At 49.8% G+C, this 22,653-nt stretch overlaps 1 protein-coding gene across 2 annotated transcripts in view; it reads right to left on the bottom strand.

The window, feature by feature from the left end:
* Positions 1–18,247, bottom strand: part of WASF2 (WASP family member 2) — a 33,335-nt gene extending 15,088 nt beyond the window's left edge. The window contains exons 1-2 of one of the 2 annotated variants that reach the window (XM_074894414.1): positions 18,109–18,247; positions 1,210–1,363 (exon numbers count right to left, since the gene is read on the bottom strand). In XM_074894414.1, the coding sequence (XP_074750515.1) occupies positions 1,210–1,339 (130 nt within the window). In that variant the 5' untranslated portion in view covers positions 1,340–1,363; positions 18,109–18,247. Of the gene's footprint in view, positions 1–1,209; positions 1,364–1,668; positions 3,220–18,108 lie in introns of those variants that run through there. The other variant, XM_074894415.1, reaches the window with a different exon arrangement.
* Positions 18,248–22,653: the final 4,406 nt, after the last annotated feature.

Here is a 22,653-nt window from a genome sequence, read left to right as displayed (position 1 = left end):
CGGAGCTACGCAAAGAAGGTCTAAACCTGAAGGCTCTCACCACGGCTCTGTCACACTAACCCACTGCGTGCCGTTGGACTGGGATTAGCTTTCTCCGCGGCTGGGATCTGCACAGCTTTCCTGCCTTCTTCCTCATCATTTCACATGCACGAGATGGATTTTACTCACACTCCACAACCATCTTGGCTACAAGACCTAACAAATGAACAAGGGCCAGTTGAACGCGAGCAGAGAGACTGGTCTTGCCTGTGCAGTGACATTTCTACAACCCAACAGAATGTGATATCGCCTGGCAGCAAACACAGGCCCAGATTTTAGCGACAGCCATGGTTTTCACTGCTGCAAAGAGGCTGCACCCAAACTTTCCCTGCCACATTCACGCTATGGCCGAAGACGAGGGGCTTGCTTTGCAGAGCAAGCAGAAGCGCCCGCAGACACCACAGAGAAGCTAAACAATATACGAATTCGATTACCAGAGTCTTGCTTCAAGGGCAGAGGTGGCTAATCAGAATCCAGAGCATTTCAGCAGAGGGAAGAATCATCCTGGAGAGACCACAATTAACTTTGTTTCTCCTAGCGCATGTAGGCCCACGTTTTCCCTCCAGCCTTTACAAGGCTATTGGTGAGCCCACCGGAGAGCTGAGCTAGGCATCGCTACGGCTCGTGCTGCCATTTGCACGAGCGGCCCCAAACCCCCAATACTCCGGAAGCAACGCTTGGCTCAGACTGGGGACTTTGGGTCTTGCAACACAACAAACAGCAGGGGCAAACAGGCAGCTCCTGCGTGCGCGCTTTAATTATCTTTCATTAAAAATAAGACTACTGACACACTGTAGATTCAACACAGTCAAGCTCCATTTAGTAGCGCGTGCAATTACAGGCACATTCTCTGACACAAGATCCTGGCTGCTGGGAGAGCCTCCCATTTTACAAGCCTGAGTTGTGCTCCATCCTTCCATCTGCAGTTTCGCTGCAGCCTCTCACACACGCACGCACACATACACACCCCACACCCCCCATTTTCTCTTAGATAGGAAGGCAGTGGGACCAGGGATATGAAATTAGCATCAGATTTCTTTAGGAAAACATTTTAGCATTACCCAGGGAAGGCAGATGGGGGAGAAATAGGAACACGAGAGTAGAAAGGGAGCTAAATAAAGAGCACTAGCGACTCCTGAGGGCAACGCACAGGCTCGCCATGGTACTCACTCAGGCTGCCCAGCTGTCGAATGACATTTGCCAGGGTGATGTTGGTCATGCATTCCAGCTCGCTTCGAACGCTAGGCAACGTCTGACGGCACAGGTGCCTTGGCTCAATGTTCCTCGTTACTAACGGCATGGTGGACCTGCTTCAGGCACTGTTCTGAAAGATGAAAAACAACCCAAAAAAGAAACAGGAAAGGATTACTCAACCGCAAATTCCAGGCACACCAGAGCCATGGTGTTCGTTTTTCCTGCTCTCAAATGGCTTTATTTATAAGCCTTCTTTCCCCCCCTCCCCACCCTTATAAAACTGGTTCATCAGAAATAAAGATCCTGCTGTTCTATGACTTGCAGTGACAGCAAAGCCCCACCAGCTCAGGTACAGAGGCAGAGATGGAAAACTACACATCTTCGCCCACACGCAAGGTGCTGCTGGCATCACCGCAGCCGTTGTTCCCTTCCTACCCATCCGCTGCCACCGAGCGGTCTCCTTCCTCCCGCGCTCACGCACAGCGTCTTTGGCGAGTCTTACAAGCTCTTCTTCAGAAATATCTGAAACTTGCAATCAATAGGTTTGCTTAAACCGAGAGGATGAAGACGGGAGATGTTTTTAAAAAAAAAAAAAAAAAAAAGACAACCCAGCTTCTTCCAGCACACCAAAGCATGCGTGGTGCCTCCCTCAGACAGGGCTCTCCTGAAACAACAGGAAGCGCTTGCAGCTGACCAGGAAACTTTCTGGTGACTGTTCCTTATCCTGCAGGCTGCACCCCTCTTCCCTTGGGAAATCCCCCGGGGCCGAGGTTTACACTGGACCATTGTTTTCATGCTACAGCAGTTAAACGTTGAGGGAGCTCTAATCAGGATGCAGGACTAGAGTGCGCTCAGAAAGAAGTCAAGATTGATTGTACAACAGTAAGGACAAACTTCCAGTTCTTTAAAAAAAATAATAAAATAAAAAAAAGAAGAAAAAAATAAGTGTCCGGAAGTTATGCTTTGGACAGAAAACGCTTTTATGTGCAGGTCAGTGCCTTGAACTAACAAAACTCTCCTTTGCCAACAGGCCAAAACGTTGAAACAACCAGTGTCTCCCCTCTCAAGACCGTCCGCCTCCAAGAGAAAGGAAGAAACTTGGGTAAACAGCTCAGAACAAGGAGCATGATACACGCCTGAAATCTTTAAGACTAAGTGAAAGCAAATACATCCCAACTTCTTGATTAATTTAGAAGGGGAAAGAATCACTTTTCTAGGTCAGCTGAGGAACAACCCAAGAGAAGCAGCCAGCTCCCATGTGATAGGCATGCTGATCTGCTCGGGCTGGGTGTAAAAATAAAACAGGAAGCTAACAGCTTGGGGAACATGGCTTCCTGTCACCAACAGCAAAAACCCAAGAACCATAAAAAATCAGCTGTTTGCTCTTGACTTTGAGCCACCCTTTGATAGTCTCTGTGGCAGCTGGCAGCTTATCTTTGAGGTCCAGGAGTCCTTCCTGGATGCTTTTCTATCAGGGTGTTAAGAGGAAGAAGTGGGCATTATCCCTCCTAATTACCTCACAAGCCAGATTTTGAATTGCTAAATTTGACCCATTAAGGCAGAGGAGTTCAAGAGCCGCAGCATACCGGGCACACGGATATCTCCCAGACAAGCAGATGTAGGTTGCCATTTTGTAATGCCTCTCCACGAGGGATTTCGCCTGCATGTCCCTGCGCAAGAAAAGGGTCCCCAAAAACCGTACACCTTATAGAAGAGAGGAGCGAGATCTGCATCCAAAAATATCAAAGCAGAGACTCTCCGAGGACTGAAAGTCCGTGTTGTTCTTCACTGTGTCCAAGCACTGCAGCAGCCATCAGTAACTACTGGGATATTTAAAGAACAGGGCGAACTAAGGAAGGACTCTGACCTTCGCTTCTAAATACCCCGTGTTTTATCGATTACAGCCCAAGCCCTACAATCTTTTGTCAGCTTTAGCGCTTTATGCCAGACAAACTTTCCCAGCTCCCCCCAGACTGCAGTCTGCACCAACAAGCAGCTCTCATAAACAAGGCAGCATTTGCAGGCTGTCTGCATCCAGCTTCTCCCCCTTCGTGCTTCCCCAGGGCTCGGCCAGGGAGCACAGGCGGTGGGATCTGCAGAGCCAGAGTGGACAGCCCATCCACCAAGCCCGGCTGGAAACCTTCCAAGGTGCAGGACAGACAGAAGGAAAACAGCAAGAGGAAAAATAAGGCTGTAAGGGGGGGAAGAGATGTGAGCATGCATGTATAAAAAGAGACAAAAAACCCCCAAAGATGATAGGTAGCCAGGTCAGATAGATGCAGGTAACACTAATCTCTGCAAGTATGGGGAGAACAGGGCAGAAAATGGGGTAGCGCCCCAAATACCCACCAATAAACAAAGGCTCAGAATATGTGGTCTATATACAGCTCCCCCGAAAGTGTTTGCCTTCAAAGCATGTTTTGAAAGTAAAGTACTAGTGGTGAAAGTCGCTTTTCTTTTTTTTTTTTTTAAATAACAATGGTACAGCACATGTACATTATGAATTTGCACCGGTGCAAGACAGCAGAGATAAGGGCTAAGAAAAACACTCCCTTTATAGCCTGGCTCATCCTGCCAGCCACCCCCACCCTCCCAGCACAGCCTGCCACACTCCACTGCAGAATCAAGAGTTTCGCCCTCGTGATCGCTACGACAGCCCTCCTCGCAAAGAGTACGGCAGCGCCGCTTCTTCCCAAGGCGACAGGGACGGCTCTGCTGCCCCGCTGCTGCTCCTAAAACCAGTCAGGATCCAGCAAGCAGCAGTCCAACTAACAGAAGAGATTAACCCCGTGGAGCACCGGAGATGAGCGAGGCAGAGAGGACAGGATGGGCTGTGGACAACCACCCTTCGGCTCTCCCAGCAGCCTCTGGGATAAGAGGCATTTTAAAGCAAAATTTCCTCTCCTCTGAGCGGAAGGACAAGGAGCTTCAAGGTTTCAGATGTTTTTGTAGGGTGGAGGCAGGCAGATAGGAAATCTGGGACCTACAACCAGAGCCTGGTGCCAATGTTAGCAAAAAGAGCAGGCCACGACCCACAAGAAGGCACTTCACTGTTAGACCTCATTTTTCCCTGTGAGCCTTTGGAGGGTAGGTATAGAGATAACAGCTAATGGGCTCCTGTAAAACCTTCATGCCTCATGAGTGGGTGGGACAAAGATTAATAGTCTGGATTGGAAAATAAGTGGTGTATTTCGAAAGCGGCAGCCAGGTGGGGCAGAAAATCAAGTGCGGAGAAGGGACAAGGTATGAGAGCAGAGAAGGAGGAAGCAAAACACTGGAGACAGCACAAGGCACGCGGCTGGGGGCAGGGAAGAGACACAGTAAATGAAACAAGGAAGGGACAGCCCTAAAAAAAGCTTTCCAGGAGGCCCTTGCTTTTCTTCTTTTAAGAGAGTCATTAAGAAACCGATTGACAGCATGCTACCAAGCAAGGGCCATCCAGAACCGCTTTACTTTCAGTGGTCAGGGCATAACAGCACAGCAGTTTTCCACCCCAGCTAGCCAGACTGGTCATCAGGCATTAGTCACTGTCACGTAACTACCGCAGACCATATATTATAACTAAATCCTACCATTCAGAAGGAAGCTAAATGAATTGTGAGGCCAAAAATCCTTATCTTTCAAGCAAAGATAAGCGTTTCCACTTGCTTATTAATATTGAAGATTAGATTTGTTTCAGTAGTAGAGTCTGGGGTGCATACACCTTTTTTAAGAAGCTGCAAGAATGGCACGTCATGGGCACAGAGGACCTGTCCTGATCCCACGGTAATGGGAGAGATCGTGTATGTTAAAAGGAAAAGGAAACTGCCTTCAAGAAACAGAAAACTGTCTGCAACAGATTTCTAATGAATATGGAAAACAAAGAAAGGCAGCAAATTGAAACACAGCGTTAGCTATGTGAGGAAAGAAGTTAAATGATCTTTGCTGGTTGCGGAATAACGCTGGTTGGGAGAGCCGTAAGGAAATGGGCCGAAGTGAATGCCAAATCCACAAGCGCTGCTGCATCAATTGACGTTCAAAATACTCATCCTCCCAACCGCCGCGCTTCACACCTTCTTAAAAACAAGAAGTAAGGGCTTTTGTTACAGTAACAAATGATTTTTCTCTCCCACTTGAATCAGAACCTTCCTACCTGCTCACGGCAAGCATTTTCTCTGAAGTCTCCAAGTCACGGCTTGAATCAAAGGAGGCTCCAAGCCTTGTTATGACGGCAGTGACTAAAAGCCAAACCATCCGAAAAGCCCAGCTTCGCCCCGTAGCTCTTTTCCCCTTGCCTCCCCGCAGCTGTACGCTGCCCCACCTCCAGCCGGGCATTGCCAGAATTCCTCATAATTTCCCCTCTCCCAAAATGCTTACGCATGCGTTGCCAAGCCCTGGCCCGCTCCGCAGCCCCACGCCGGCCCAGAAAAAGTTTGCTGAGCACGACAAAAGCCCTGGAAGCTGAGTTCACCGCTCCTACATTCCTATCAATCTTCCAGCCACAACTGGCACCTCTTTTCCAGGATTCACTGGGCTTTTGCTCGGCATCACCCTTCCTTTCCTGTGCTTGCGCGCTGCACACACGGTGGTCTCAGACACCTCATATTTCTCCAAAAAAGCAGAATCCGTGCATAGTGCTTCTTCACGTGGCTGCCGATCCAACACCCCGCGCCCTCAACAACAAGCTCTCACCTTGAATGCCTTGCTCACCAGTTTTTCAACAGATTCTGACTTTGGCAACTATTTCTGTAAATACTCTTGGGGTGCTGGGGAACAAGCGTGGCACAACACAGGACCATAAAGAGGGGGGAAAACATAAAATGCAACTTGCAATTTTTGCCTTTCCGAATCCAGCACTTTGAGCAAAGCACGAGGTAAACTCAAGATAAGTGTGCTGCTCTGAGATTTCTTATCAGCAAGTCATCGACTGCTCTCCCCATGAGCTCTGCTGTAGCAGATCACTCAGGAATCCCAGTGCTGGATTAGAATCAAGTACAATTGGTTTGTTTCAAACAAGAACTGCCAGTCTATAAACCCTTCGCACAAAGCTGCGTCTTATTGACTATTTTTAATAAATAGGGCTGGCACAGTAAAATTGGACAATTGTTACGAACAATAAAGGAGACAGACTTTGATTACAAGTATTGAGAAGCAATACAGGGACATTTTAGGATTGAGTATTTGCTTTCCAATGCGAGTTCTGTCAACTGAAAACAGCAACTCGGAGCAAATACTCCTTAACAAGCAGTTTGGAGCAGAGCAGAAAACAGCACTGCACAGCAAGAGAGGAACCAGCCTTTTTTTTTTTTTGTACAGCAGGCAGATAGCACAGTCAACACCGCGGTGCAGAGGAGAAGGCAGGCAGAACTACAAGGTGAGATGTGTGTATGCAATGCACACAAAGAGCTGTAAATAACAGGCGAGTTGGAGGGAGAGATCTGGCAAGGTTCTTCTCACTGGTATTTGACCAGCTAGCATAGCATTACTGGGAGTCACCTGGGTAATTCCCCACTCAATGTGACACACAACCTCTTAGATCAGGGACCATCTGCAAATAAATCTGGACCCCAGCAGTGATATCATCTGTCATAGTGTCTGGTGTAGCACAAAGCACCTAAGGAGGACAGAGCACATTTTTGGGGAAAGGAAGGGAAATTAGGCTTGATTTTCAAGTACGTCAGGGTGACCAATCACCCTGCCCTCAGCAGGGCTTACAAAATCCTCTGCCTGGACACAAACAAGCAGCAGAGACGAGGAGACCAAGCCTTCAGCTAAGCGTCTTGGAGAGCAGCCTTTAGGAGTACCCATCGGGGGATTAGACACACCAGCAGGTTTGGGAATGAGGGAGAAAGGAGATAATCAGATCTGAAATTCCCATCAGTATGAAATGAGACTTAACTCAGTAGCTTGCCAACGCAGACTGACTGTTCTTTCTAATGTCTGTGACAACTCTGCTTCAAATTTCAAGCTTCTCTCAGCAGTAACTACTCCCCCATGTAGCTGTAATGGCCAGAAAGAGACTGGCTTTTATGTAACCCCAAAAGACTAGCAGAAAGGGAAGCAGCAGCCACACACACACGGAGAACTGAAAAAAAAAAAAAAAAAAAAAAATTCAGCAGAAGGCTCTGCTGAGTGCTCAGGGCTATATCCAAGCTCACAATGCAGCCACAGAGAAGTGGGATGCAGCAATCAGAAATGCTACAGTTCCACACTCGGAGAGAGACCTAGCAATCAGTGCTGCATCCGAGCAATAGGGAGTGAAATTATAGAGCAAACTGCCATGTGATGCCACAAACTACTCCATCCCGCCAGCTGTAACAAGTATTCATTCCCAAAAACGCGTCACAGGCTCATCTGTCATTAAGAGCCCAGCCTGCCAGCAGCTGAGCAGGAGTCAGCAGTGAAGGGCAGCTGCAGGGCTGCTTCCTTTCACAGTGGTCTATTCTCCCCAAAAGCCACGGGGGAGACACACGGGTAAAACCCCCCGGGCTCCGGGGAAAACGTTGCCCACCATCTCTTACCAGCCGCTAAGATGGAAAGCGCAGGCTGCGTTTTCACCCACCATCGCACAAAAAGCTTTCCTGAAGCAGGATCTACCGAAAACACGGGGCCTTCAGGAGAACACAGTTAGCCAAGCGCAAAAAAAACCACACACAACCCCTCTGTATATTAATAATCCACTTCAATCACCAACTCGAGAACTTCGCAGATACGATCTGCCGGCATTACGAAAGAGGTGTTTCGGCACTAGCGTGGGGCAAGAGCAGCGCTGCACATTTCCACAGCGATGTTCTGACACTAGGAAGCGTCAGCCCTGATCTCGCAGAATAACGAAGCATTGTACAGCGCACTGTGGAGTCCTTGAGACAACAAACATCCAGCCCGCTCAGTTCCCGGAGTAAAAATACTCTTTTTTTTTTTCCTCCTTTTTTTTTTTTTCCCTCCCATTCCCCCCCGCCCCCCGCCTCCCTCCAGTCTGCTGGCTCTGAAAAATGCAAAAGAGGCTCAGAAAGCCATTTTCTGCGTTTTTTGTCTGGCTCGTGCATTATCATCATCATTTACTGCCCTCAAGGGGATTGCACAGGTGTGACTGAAAATTTGGCTCTTCCTTTTAAACTTTTGTTATCAGCTTTACTGAAGATGATCTTGCTGGAATAAACGCCAGCCTGCTCTCCTGGAGAGGGACTCGCTTGAAGCTGCTGGCAGAAATCAAGCTGGGGGTGGAAGGATGGGGGTGTCACTAACGGGGAACATAGAGATCCTCTTAGCTTCTGTTGTGAGTACAAATACAGCCAGCAGTTTGACCTAGACTTTTTTTTTTATTCCTAAAAAAACCCACCATTGCCCTAATTAATGTTTCCATTCATTTAGCTGAAAAACAAGTTAAACAAAGAGGGTCACCTGGTGTTCCTATCAATGCCTGACTAGGATACAGGCAGAACAAATGCATTTAAATAAAACTTTAGAAGAGATGTGACAAGAGAAATGCAGTTTAGCTCAATTAAAGAGAGTTGTCACAGGGATTTGATTCTCAGAATACAGAACTATTGATTCAACAGGAATTAAAGCTCTGAAACAGAAAGGTTTCAAGGTCTTTGCCGTGAGGATATACATCAGGAGAGAGGCAGGGCTCCTTCAGCGCCAGAAGAGCTCTGGCTTTGTTGCTTCCTAGGAAACAGGAGCAGCAAAGGGAACAGAATGCTTTCTGTTAGACCGACGATTAATTTTGGCAAGGATACAAGGTCAGGGATGATACCGAGTAGTATCACGAGCTTCAATCAACAGGTAGCTTTGGCGTACTCGGGTACAGAAAACCCACTATAGGCTCTCAAATATTTTAGGAGTATGTGGGGAGAGGCTGGATCAGTGGGCAGGTTTCAGTCCATCGGCAGGTGGTCTCCAACAACACCTGGTCTGAGCCCAAACCACCGCCCAAAGTCAGTGAGACTGTTCAAAGAACCGGTCCCAGGAGATGGGTCCCCTGAGCAGTAAGAACCACCGGGGTTAGCAGTCACAGCAACCCAGGAGAGAGATGTCTACTAAAACGGGATTGCCACCCTGCCCCAAAAGCCAGTCCTTAAAGGTGAAGGTTGAGGAGCTTTTGTTGGCAACGTCATCCATTTGCTTCTGTCCCAATCCAGGCAAAATGAGCTCTGGAAAAAAAAAAATCACAAGATTTCATTTTCCAAGCCTCAAAGTCTGTAACAGCACTGAATTCACTTCAAAAAGTCTTGACTAGAAGAGATGCAATTTAGGTGTCAACACAAGCAGCATCGTTCCCAGCAGCCTCACTGGGAGGGACTGCAGGGACCCGAGCCTCGCGCCGGGGATGCCTGCGCAGAACCACAGGCCAACTTCTGCAAATGGTGCGCGGCTGCTAAAGCAAACGCCGCTGAATCGCTCATTCCCAGGCTGAATTACTGCTAATGAGGATAGCATGTTTTCTTCCTCTCCTTCACACCAGCCTCCTCCAGCAAGAGGGAAGGCTTGTGCCTGTTAGCACTAACAAAGCGCTCGGTGCAAAGCACAACTCTCACAATACATCAGCACATTTTCATTCTAGGGCAGCGCTCGGTAATTAATACGGAAAGAGAGGGTGTGGTTTTTTTTCTAAATGACTTATTCCTGAAGTCTGAACATACTTTAACCTTCCTTTTCAGCAGATAAACTCTGTCTCATTTGCAGCTAAGCTCAGCCTCCCCTTCTTTAACACACACTAAACTATTTTGATTAATGAAAGAGTAGGAACAAACCAGTTCCAAGTGTTTTCTATACAGCTCAACTGCTCTTTCAGTTTCAACTCACGCCTAGATAATTATATCACAGCTCTGAGTGCCCCCACCCTTCTGCTGCACTTGGGGAATACTGGAAAGATAAGTCTTTTCTTAATTATTAAATGTAAATAGCTCATTAAATATAATCCAATTACTTTAATTGTAAGAAAAAGGAAGTAATTACAATATGTACATGTATTCTTGCCTGAACAGTTTTAATATCTTAAATGAATCTTTGCAGCATTAATATTTTAAGTTAACCTTTGACACAAGGAAAAAAAAAAAAAGACAGTGACTCCTTTATATTTTCCAGAAGTGTTATATCTGCTGGGATTTCTGTCACAAAAAAACAACAGAACAGCCTTGAGCATCTAAATTAAAATGGTTTATGAACAGTGTCTTAATAAAGTCAAAATAACACATGGGTTTTCTATTGCGGAGGGAGAAAAAAAAATTACACGTGATGCCACTTTAAGACCCAAAATATGCTTTTTGGCTCTCTGGAGTCAAGCGGGATGGGTACAAACTCAGGAGAACAGGCAGGCCCCCACCCCCCCAGTACCAAAAGCCACCACATCAGTGGGGTTTTCCAGGCAGTTCGCCTCCCCCACACCTAAAGTTTGTCCTGTCCAAGGCTGGGAAGAGGAACCAGGGCTGGGAGGAAGGGGCCTGCCCCACGTCTGGGATTACCCAGCTCTTCCGTAGAGGCACCCAGCGAGTCGACCCCACAGAATCACCAAATCTGTTTTTTTGTGCGTGCACAAGCCATCTGTGCAACGTACGGGCACGGCGCATGATCCCGGGCTGCCATTTGGGATTTGCAGGCAGAGCTGCAGGAAGCTGCGAGTAGCAGTCTTCTGGTTTTGCTCAACAGCATGACAATCCTTGGACTCACTTTCTCCATCCATGCAGCCAGCGGGACCAAACAACCTTCCAGGCAGACTTCAGCAAGGCCCCACTGTTTCAATCAGCCCCCCCTGGTCTGACAGAGCAGGGTCAAATTTCAGCTTGGACATGGTGACAGATGCCTGTGTAATCTCCTTGGGACAGTCAGAAAAATATTCTTTTTAAGCTGTAGTTGTTTCCATTTTGTACATTCTGAGCCCAGCAGTGATCTCACCTTATGTAATCTACAGTGCAAACTCCAGGCTCTGGACCATCCAAAACTATTTCAGAGTGTTTGAAACCATCACTTTACTGAACCAATCTTTTCGGGAAAAGAGAGATTAGACCGTATTAGGGATGCTAAAGATGCAAGTCTTTCTATCAAAGCTCACCACAAGGTCTATAATAAGCTGCTTTATGGAAACCTCTCATGTGAAGCCAGACCCTAGATGTAACCTCCTTGATACAATATTGAATTCTCAATAGCAACCAAAAGGCTATTTTGTATAAGTTAATTACACGAGTTTTTAATTTAGCCTCCAAAAGGGAAGCGGACAGTTATTTCATGCTGCCCTAGACAGAAGGTAAAGGTTTTACACAAGCTGTGTTTATAGCTATATGCCTTCCTCCAGCAAAGGACCGGCTCAGCAGCTGTTGGTATTGAAAGAACAGGATCTGGGTGTGTGCACGGTTCTCTCGTGCCTTTTTTTTTTTTTTTTTTTTTTGCAGCTGCAAGGCCAAAACCATAAGAGTGTGTGCTTTTTCTTACGGTGCACAAAAGCAGGGTGCCTGAAAGGGAACTCGCTTCCGCTCTGGCAAGCGCTCAACCAACTATTTGCTGGGCTAAGGGGTGGTCGGGGAACTTTCACCCATCCATTCAGCCAGGGCTGCTATTCCCCCTCCCTCCCAATTAAATCCCATTTTTTGCACTCCATGCATGAACCGCAGCTACACCAATACATCAGATATTGTGGCTGATAGCCTTCTCTGAATGCCACTTAAAGCCCTCCAGTGCAGAGCTGCCTGAAAGCAAAGCATCGTTCATTCTTTGAGCAACAGAAAAAGACTTTTGCTATACAGAGACTTGAAGTAAGACTCTTAAGAAGTAGGAAAAGGGCATCCAGTGAAAGAGGAAATGAGAAATTAAAACCACATTCAATCTTATTAGCGGTAATACAATAGGTCAACAAAGTACTTCGCAAAACTCCACAGCATGTGAACAATTTATGCAGAACTCGCTCCTATGCGATCAGTGACACCAGCACGCTTGGCTATTACGGAAAAAAACTCAAAGATTTTCAGCAGTGCTTTTAAATAGCCCAGCTGGGAGGGGAGATGGCTGGACATATTACCTCCATGCCTTGCAGGAGAGTACACTTACGAGATGAGAATGGGAGGAATATTCCCCCTCCTCCTTTTCCATCTGAAACATTTTCTCTCTCTAGGGATTTCCAGCATCTTAAAAGCGAAGCCTCTTTGAAGTACCACAAAGTGGCATTGCTCATCATTTCAGTAATGATAGTAAATAAGCTCCAGTATTTTGTTGATCCTTTTCCTTTTACTTTACAAACAAAAGGTCAGAGTCATTAGCCCAGTTTTATGAGCAGAGAGAAATGGAGGCTCGGAAGAGGCAGGTTGCTCTGTAACATCATCAGAAACGTCAGCGAACAAACAAGAGAAAGAAACCCTAAGCCACAGGACTTAAGAATAGCCATGCTAGGTCATGCAGTCTCCAGACAAACCAGCATCCTCCATCCATCCGTGGCCAGATATCAGGGGCATAAAGAAAAGAGCACGAGAACAAGGCAAGCACAGAGCAACATTTCTCCCTGCTGTCCTTTTCCACGTTGCAGCATCCCACCGCACCTTAGGACCACGGCGAAACAAACGCTATAATTTAATTGTCCTTTATGGATTTCTCTTCCATAAACTGGTGTCATCAGTTTCTGAACTCATCTAAACAGTCGGCATCCATGAAATCCCAGGGCAGCAAGTCCCACATTTATCAGACGCTAGGTGAAAAGATGCTTCCTTTTATGCCTTTCACTTTTAAATCAGGAGATTTTAATCTCAAATCTATGTATGTCTTTGCTTCATAAAGGAGTTGTTCAAATAAATGCATCACCATTCATATTAAACAAGCACCTTCCGAGAGAAGGTTATCTGGCTGCATCAGACAACACAAGAGAAGCTCTCAATTCTTATTGAGCACTTTCAGCAAAAAAACAAAATAATAAACTCATGGTTTAGCTTTGATTTACGGCAGCAGTAAGAACAAACTCTTTTTAGCAGACAGCTCTTCGCGTGTTGTCCATCCCGTTCTCGACGGCGCACCACTTCCAACAGTTACGCAGGAGAATCAAAACCTCCAAGACAACGGGTCATTAGTGATCTCAGAGCAGCTCCTCTAAAGCGGTGGCACAACAACTGCCCCCCGTGCAGAATTTTAAGCCCTCGAGAATAAATGCTAACTGCTGCTGCTTCATAGGCATCTCCCTTCTTCCTCTCTTGGCATCACATCATCCTTTAAACCACCTCTTCTCCCCAAAACAGGTCTGGGATACTGCTCTGTAAGAGGAGACGACACAGAAGGTGTCGAAGGAACAGAGCAGGTCGCCACTGACCCCATTTGTGGGAGCCCAACTGAGATCCCCGGTCCTTTAAATTTTCTTCAAAGCCCCTGGCAGATGCATACTCAAGATATATCTGTGCTCCACCACTTCTCCCATAGCAACATAATACCAGAGAGCTTTACCGCAATTTCAAGAATTAGGGTAGGATCCAGAGGAACTATTTCCCAGGCCCATCACTGCAGTGAAGGCGAGCTCGGGATGGAGAATGTGATTCACGCTTTGCACTGGTGCTGCGCTGCACGCTCAACAGAATAATGTGGAAGTTCACGTTTTGGTTCTTCTGGGAGGGGACCTCCCCCCTGCTGCCTCCGAGGCAGGAAAAAATAAAATATCCTGCAGACCTTCAGATGGAAAAACCAAATCTTATGTAAATCAGAATCAGGTCTGAATCTGATAACCTTGTCTAGAAGCTCCTGTTAGCAAGCACACCCTTTGCAGCGAGGCCTGATTGGCAGCACGGGTAGCCTCCCCTCCTCAAAAAAGAAAACACACAGTCTTTTTATTACACAGAGTTGCAAAAATACAAAGGAAGTAAATGTCACCAGGGAGGTTCTGTTCTGAGCAGTCATTTGCTTATTACCCAGAAGCCATTTCCACATGCCTTTTTTTCAATCCAGTGTTTATAAATACCTAAAATATTTAAATAAATGTTAATCTGTGGTAACTAAGGGCCCGATCTCACAAATATTTATCCTTGCACAGTGAGAATAAATACTCAAATACACAGTTTCTTACTAAAGATCCCCTTAGAAGCAAGAGTGCTGCTGAAAGCAGTAACACACCATAAGATAGGCTGGGAAAATAGTTGCATTTTGCTTTCCTAGATTTCCACCCAGTAAAAGCGTCACTTTTGGTCTGCCTCCTGTGCGTTTCGCACAGCATTACTTTAGAGACTATATAAAGGAGCACACCCAGCGCTGAGCCTTCAGACAGTGGCCTTTTCTGGCTATTTTAACCTTCAGAAGGAGTTTTTTTGGCAGTGCGTGTTCTTGCCAGGTGCTGGTGTCCCATTCTGTATGGGGACGGCGGGAACTTTATACACACCGCACGTAAACACAATCGCTATTCAATCCTTTTCCTGGTTTGTGACTCGTAGGGCACACGCAGCAACTTATTTTGCTCAGCTGAATGACCAAGGGCTAAGTATTATCACCAAACCTAGCAGAGACAAAACAGAAACCTTACATTTAAAGTTATTAAACATCTGAGTCTAGAAAGCCCACAGAGAGAAACTATCTAGAAGGATTAAAGCTGAGTCTTAACACTTGTTGAAATCTTCCTTATTACAGTCTGTCAAAGAAAACTAACCTGATTTTGTGGAAACATTAATCCTAACAACCTTCTTTGTTCTTCTACCACCACAAAAATACAGAAAACCAGGAGATGGATTTGCTGCTGTAACTGTACGCATATGAGGCAATCACTGAAGTTTTAACCCCTCCACCCACACTATGTGATTATCTAAGCTTTGTGAATGAAATCAACTTTTCCTAGACCAGCCCTGAAGAATGAGATATATTCAAAGCATGCTGAGAAACTGGGTTGGTAGTTATCATAAAAGTTGTATTCTTTTTAATGAATCACCGCTCACAAATACCTTCTGAGCTGTAACTTAAAAATACACCATTTCTGTTTGGTGTGTCACATCATTCACAGGGAAACCAGTTTTATACTCTGCTTAAAAGAACTTGACTATTAACTCATTACTTCAAACCCCAGCAGTGATATCTCTAAAGCCATGAGGGCTGCAGTTCCAGCCTCTACCCTTCTTCAGTAAGCCACTCACTTCACAGCACATTTCAAACAGGACTTGTACAAAATAAAGGAGCCAGAAACACACCGTATTTCCTTCTTTGTTTCCTGCAACCTTAGCCTGCGTCCTCCTACACACCCCCCCAGCATAGTTTTGTAAAACCAGGGCTGGAAAGATTTGTTAGGAACGTAAACCAGACAGAAGCTAAAGCGAGAAAAAAGGGGTGAGCCCGCAGCCTGAGATCAGGCAGTGGCATCACACTGCTGCACTGCTGATTTTTTGCGGGATGGGGGTGTGGGAATGGCGAAATGAAGCAGGGGTCTTGCTAACATCACCGTGCAGCGCTTGGGAAAACCTGAGCAGCAGCAGACACTTTGGAAAGGCTTTATCTTCACAGCTGTGAGGAGGAAGGAGCCTGACAGGCATGAGCCATCAGAAGGTGGTTTTTTTAAACTAAAAAAAAATGGGATGTGGGGCATTTACTTTTTGAACTTGTTACCAGACAGATAAAAAAATATCACATTTCTTTTTAAAAGCAGTGAAAATATGCAGTTTAGAGAAAAGTTTACATTCAGTTCAGCCCTGGAAGTTTATCCTCTTACAACCCATAAAGTAGAGCAAAGCTTCACCTTGTCTCAGCTGGGCTACACAGGGAGCTGGTAAACCTGCTCCTCACCCCAAACAGAACGAGCAGCAATGGATGCTTTGGAAGGCAGAAATCCTGGATCCCCACCATCACCAACCCACCCGGGGACAATACTGACAACTGTAGCTTGACCAAAGATCAGCGTTAGGTGGGTATTTAAAGCTTGGGTCAAGCTCTCTCACTCAAACTTCATGTTTTCAAGCACAAACCTTAAAAAAAAAAAAAAGGCAAAAATACACAGAACTGGAGTGCCTGGCATACTCCACCCCACTTCCTGGATAAAGCTCGTCCTTGGCTGTGAATGCAAGTGGATTTTCAAAGTCACTCTATCAACATGCTGTCTGTGTTTTCAGTGGGTAGATGTTAGCTTTGGTTTGTTTTTAACTAAGTTTTGGATTAAACTCTGTATCGGTTTCTATGACAAAAACCTACTCAAGGTCAGTAAGGGGCAAATCAGAATGAAAAGTGTCGCAACGCAGCATTTTAAATTCCTGCAGTATTTAGTAGCAACTGATTCTGCAGATGTTTAAAACGGGTGGAAAACATAACTATTCCTTCTTCATGTGACCAAGCATACAGACTTTAGTACTTCCCATAAAGTAACATTTCGCATCCATCAGCTTTGTCACAGGGAAGCACATGCACACACACCCTGCCAGCTTCTCACATATTTTACTTTCAACTTTTCCATCTCACAAGTCTTTGGGAAGGACACACAAGCATGAGGGTTACAGAAGGCTCCGTGACCCTGCCTGCAGCAGGTGTACTTAATAAAAGGTTTTTTACCATTTTTAATATAATTTCATGTCTACCAACACCTACAGTGCTAAAATACTTAGCCTTTCAGTGTTTTCTAGTGTCTTTATCAAACAGGCCTACTCCGGGCATTAACACATCGTGCAGTCCCACCAGTGGTCTGAACTACGTAGAGGTGCCCAATTCTGTTGTTGCTACTAATGAAAGTAGAAGAGTAACGCCAAATGTGAAACTTCTGGCAAGAAAAAAAAAAAAATCCTACCACAGAAAGGTCCTTGAGGTCAAATAATATCTAACACAGAGGAGCTGCAATCTCTTACCTTTCTCCAAAGGACACAGGCTATTTGTATCCCAAAGAAGTAAACCCAACACAAACTGAAATGCTGGTAAGGCACAACCTCAGGGATATTCCCTAACAATTTACTACTTCTCTGGAAGAAATATGGTCTGAGGTCACCAGCAGGTCAGTGCGTTTGACCAAACTACACAACCATATCCCATTACACCCTTCGCAGCTTCTTCCTTTCAGAGAGCGCCTAGGGATTTAATATTGGGGAAAACACTTTCCAAAGCACACTACAGCACCCAGACAGTCTCACCCCAAGTAGTTTTATATTTTGTGTGCCCATAGTTAACAGTCAAGAGGCTTACACACATCCTTAAAGTGCACCCAGACATACTGAAGGATGCACCCACTTGTGGGGCAGGAAAACAGCCACAAAGGAGAAGTTGCTTTCACAGCAACACTCCATGAGTGCAATCGCCAGAACTTGCACCAAGGGCGGCCAGCTCACACCCAGACAGACTTTGTACACGGACACGCACACGTTTTCACAAGCACTGATGTCAAACCCAGACAGCAAAGACCACAACCAGCCTGGAAAGGGAGGGACCCCTCCCCTCTTCCTGCACAGCACCACTGCCTCTCCCTCAGAGGGGACCCTGCAGCACCCCGCCTTCTCCCCAGCTTCCCCAAGCCATTCCCCTCTAAGTCAGACCCCTGTAACAGCCCCAGGACAGCAGACACCGGCGAGGCCTCGGAGTTGCCCAGCAGACCGGCATTTCCCTAACCCAACACAGGGCTCTGTCCACCCCCCCGGGCAGGCCAGCCCTCGCCCTACACCCCAGCTCCTCCGGCCAGGGCACACGCCCTGCACTGAGCCATGGCCCCTGGGAGGGGCTGGGCAAATGTCAGCCCGGGGATGAAGCCATTTCCTCCTCCCCGTCCTCAGGCCGAGGCCAGGCCCGCCTCAAACCTCCCAGCCCACGGGCACCAGGGCCCACACCACCGGGTACTCACTATGTGGCAGGAAACAGTGCCCAGCTCGGCCCCACAGCTCACTATTTGGCAAGGGCCTAGCGGCCCACCCCAGCGCCTCCGCCTCTCTCCCCCAGGAAGAGGCGGCCTGGGAGGCCCGAGGAACCACCGCTCGCCCCTCTCGTACTCACCCCTCTCCGCGACTGTCCCCTCCGGCCCCCTCAGCTCGTTACCACCAGGGCGGGCCAGCCCGGCCGTCCGCCATTCCACAGCTCCCCCTCCCTGCCCTGACTGAGCCTCGCCCCGCCTCCTCCCGGCCGCCGGTCCGCTGCGCCATTGGCTAGCCTGTCAAAGACACTGCCACGCTAGTGGCTGCATCTGGCTGTCTATCAAGGCCGCCCTACGCCACTTGCGTACGAAACTGGAGCAGCGAAAGAACCCCACCCAAGCCGGCCGCGCAAAGAGAGTAAACAGAGAGGAACGTACTATTAGGGGAGGTAGATGGGGGGAGTGCCAGAAGGTTTTGGGACAGATTCCGGGGGAAAGGGGTTGAACTGCGACACCACGCACAGTCACGACATTTTAAAAATACGAAAATGAGTCTGTGAGGGCCAAATCTCGATATTCTTCCGGGTGGCTTTGGAGGGAAGGGGTCTCTGTCCCTTCCGCTCCCCCCTCCGCAGAACTCGCCCTTTGGTGTTGCCTCTCGCCTCTATGGTCTGACGCCCTGCGAGGAAAGTTCCACCTGGGGGAGCGGGGGTGTCACTCCAGGGCGGGGCGGGGGGGACAGAGGGCAGAGCCGGGGGGGGACACAAGGCTGTGGGGTCCGGACTGGGAACTGTGGAGTAGCGTGTGGGGCAGGAGTGTGGGGTGGGGGTTAGGGGACGGGGGGGGGGGCAGGAGGAGGAAGGGCTGGAGGGATGGGGGTTTTGGGGTGGGGGGGTGGCGTTGAGGCAGGGGGGTGCAGGTGACAGGGACAGTGCTGGCTGGCGAGCGGGACCGCAGCCTGGCAGCTGCCTGTCCTGCCTCAAACCCAGAGGGTCCCCATGCGCCTCCAGCCCCCCATCCGCCTCCAGTCCCCAAACCAGGGTGGGGAGTCCCCAAATCGGGGGTACGCGAAGCTGGGGGACACGGGGACAACCAGCCGCCCTCCTCGCTGGCCATGCAAGGGCGATGGCCGCTGGAAGCAGCCGAGTGACACTGATTTTGGCTCCCGCCTGGGTTTTTCCCCATGGACTGATGAGGCGGGGAGCAGAGTCAGGGCTTAAATGAGCCTGGTTTAACGAACGGGGCTGGCAGGGGGTGTGTGGGGGGGACATAGGATGGGTCCTGCTGAGTGGACACGGCCATGCATCCCGGTCCCACAAGGACATCGCGCGTGGTTGCGGCAGGCGGGGGTCACACCGGGATGGGCAGCATGGCTGAGCATGCCGGGGCTTGGAAAAACCCCAATCCCTGCCCGGCCTTGAGCTCCGGTGACCTCGGCAGCCTCCTCCGGCTCAGCCCGGTCCTTGGCAGAGCCGGGGCAATGCTAACGGCCCCCTCAGAAACTGCGGGAGCAAAGACTTGATCAAAAATTACCAGCACGCGGCATGCCGCATTGCTGCCTGCGCACCTGGATATTAAATCTTTCCTCTCTTGCCTGATTATCAACATTAAGCGCTGGGTTGGTTTGTACCTACAGAAGGGGGAAGAAGGAGCGGGCGGGGGCAGGACGAAGGGCACTGGGCGCAGCTATCTATCTCTTCGGTGCTCAGAGTGCTGGTGCTTTAAAACAAACCGCAGGGAATAAATCACCAGCACTCCCACCAGGAAGCAAACAAATCCATGTCGGTGCTGGCGAGAGCTGCGACGGCAGCCGGGGAGGGCACCCCGGCCACGGGCATTGGCGACGGGCAGAGCCAGCAGCCCCGGCTGGAGCAGCCCGGGGGTCGCTCCGGTGCCTGCCGTGCTTGCCCGTTCTGTCCGCAAATCCTCCCCCGTGGCACAGCCTTTGCCCGCTCCTGGGGTCTCCCAGCCGCCATCTCGTTTGGCTCCTCCTGGACAAGACGGGCACACGCACATGTTGCAAACAGCCATTTCTTGCCCATTTTGCGTCACTCCCCACCGTGCACGGCTGCCTTGGGTGTGATGCTCAGCAACTCTCGGTGCCCCCAGCACCCACTGGCCCCCGTCCTGCCACAGCAGGGTGCGAGGCAAGGGCTGAGGTGCTGCTGGAGGCCGTTTGGCTCCAGGTTTTCCAGGCTGCCAGCGAGCCGTTCCCTTGAAGAAGATCTGCTTCTATCTCAAGGTGTCACAGCCTCAAGGGAACCACCTAATCTGTATCTGCACTGCAACCTTTATCTCTCCCCGGCTGTGTGAGAGGCTCTGTTTATAGCTGCCAAATAATACCTGCTAAATTGCAGGATCCAACCCCCCCCCTCCCTGCGGTACCCCCTGACACTTGTTTCTCTGCAAGAGGGATGCTCTCGCCTGCCAGGTGCCTCCCTGCGTTTTGCTGGAGGTAAATGATGCTCCTGGGGACAGGGAAGGGCAGCTGAGCTGCTCCTGCCTCCTGGCTGGGCTCCAGCCACATCCAAGCCCCTGATAACCCCAGACAGACCCTGGCACAAATTGCTGTCACCTCTGGCTTCATCCCAGCCCCGCTTCCCTCAGCTCGGGCTTTGCTTCTGCTGAAAACAAGCTGGGATCCAGCAGGTCCAGCTTCATCCTTCTTCTGCGTGACCCAAGGATGGAGGAGCAGACATCCTCCACGGGAGGGAGGAGATAGCAGCTTATTGCAGCCCGTGTGCTGCCCCAGCCTTGCGCAAGGCCGTGGCCATGTCCTCGCCCAGGGAAGGCAGCCAAGCGGCTCTCTGGAATCACCCACCCTGAGCCGGCGAGCCTTGGGTGCCCCTTCCCTGGCTAACTGGGTGCCCCTGTCCCAGCCCTGCCGTCCCACTTCCCCTGTGTCTCACAAAATGGCTGAGGAGCTGCCACAGCGTGTGGTAATGTGGCACAAGGGCAGAGTGGCTCCGGCTGCATCCCTGCTCCCTGCGGGAAAGGAGCCAGGGCTGTAAGCACCGGAGCTGTGAGGAAGCTCTGGAAATGTGCACCCAACGGGGTGCTCCGGGTTTCTCCTGCACCCCTGATTCCCATGGACCATGCTGCTTGGGCATCAATCTGGGCCACAGCTGTGAGCTAGGGAGCCTGTGTGCATGGGGTGCATGGGATGCACAGGGTGCATGGGGCACCTGGATGTGCCCCGGGGATGTGTGGGGCATGTGGGATGCCCAGGGTGCAGGGGATGCCCAAGGTGCGTGGGATGCATGGTGCACACAAGATGCAGTGGGGCATGTGGGGTGAGTGGGGTGCGTGGGGTGCTGGGGATGCAGAGGACACATGGGGTGCCTGGGGTGTGTGGGATGCGTGGGGCATGTGGGATGCTTGGGGTGCACAGGGTACCCAGGGCGCATGGGGCACGTGGAATGCAATGGGGCACACAGGATGGACGGGGTGCACAGGGTGCCCGGGACACAGAGGACACATGGGGTGCCCGGGTTGCGTGGGATGCGCGGGGTACCCAGGCTGCACAGGACACTGGGGGTGTCCGGGCCACATGGGGTACCCAGGTCGCATGGGATGCCCGGGATACCCGGGATGCAGAGGGGCACACGGGATGGATGGGGTGCGCAGGGTGCCTGGGTCACAAGTGCATACGGGGTGCCCGGGGCGTGTGGGGTGCCCGTGGTGCCCGCTGCCCGCCGGGTCCCCGAGCCAGCGTGGCGGCGGGCAGTTGCTGCGCCGTTGACATTTACTAATCAGCTCTAACCTCAGCTGCACACCCGCTCCGTCTCGCTTGCTGTCTTGTCTCCATGGAGACTCCGCAACCTTTGCTCACTCGTTAATGGTATCTCAGCAAACGAAACTCCAACGCCACCCAGCCTTCCCCTCCCGGCCCCGGGAGAAATCCTCGCCTCTCACCTCCATCCCCGTCCCCTCCCGCCGATGGGGATAAAAGGGACGAGTTCTTGTTAACGAAGGACCCAGCCATGCTGGGCCGAGCCGGGGGCAAGTTCTGACGGCGGCGCGGGAAGGAGGGAGAGCTGCCATCCTCCTCGCCGCCAAAAAAACAAGGCCGGGGGATTTTATTGCTGCGGCAGCAAGGACAGGCTCTGGCCATGCGGGATGCCAGCCAGCAGCCCCTTCCCGGCTGATTTATTGAGCCACGAGGCTCAACACAAGCTGTTGTGCCCAGGCTTGTGTGTGCCCCCATCCTAAACCCACCCCCTGCCCAGCGACCAGCACCCACCGAAGCCACCAGCACCCAAAAATCATCCAAAGGCAGTGGCAGCTGCCGGGAGCATGCTCTGTCCCCAGTGTCCTGCTCTCACCGATTCTGTTTTCAAATTAACATGGGAAAGATGCCCATTACCTGCTTCCAGATAATGACTATGATTAGGCAGAGCTCTGCTGCCAGCCGAGATCTGAAGGATTTCTGTGCACTCCAGCAGCGCTTGCCGGTGCAAAAACAAGAGCAATAAAGTGTAAATAAAAGACTAAAGAAAATAGCGTGGTCCATCAGCGGAAAGGGTGTGCGGAAGCAGCTCTAATGACGGGCTTTCTGCGGTGGTGGTGGTGGCTTCAGCCTTGCTACAGGCAAGGCAAAATTGAAGAGGGGCTGCCCTGTGCCTGCACCCCACGTTTGAACCTGGCTCGGCCTCCGCTTGCTGGAAACTGGGGGTTTTGAAAGAAAA

The sequence above is a fragment of the Strix uralensis genome, chromosome 25 (genome assembly GCF_047716275.1).
Source record: "Strix uralensis isolate ZFMK-TIS-50842 chromosome 25, bStrUra1, whole genome shotgun sequence".
NCBI classification, from domain to species: Eukaryota; Metazoa; Chordata; class Aves; order Strigiformes; family Strigidae; genus Strix; species Strix uralensis.
The sequence above is the reverse complement of the archived record's forward strand: the minus strand, read 5'-3'. Positions and strand labels throughout refer to the sequence as shown.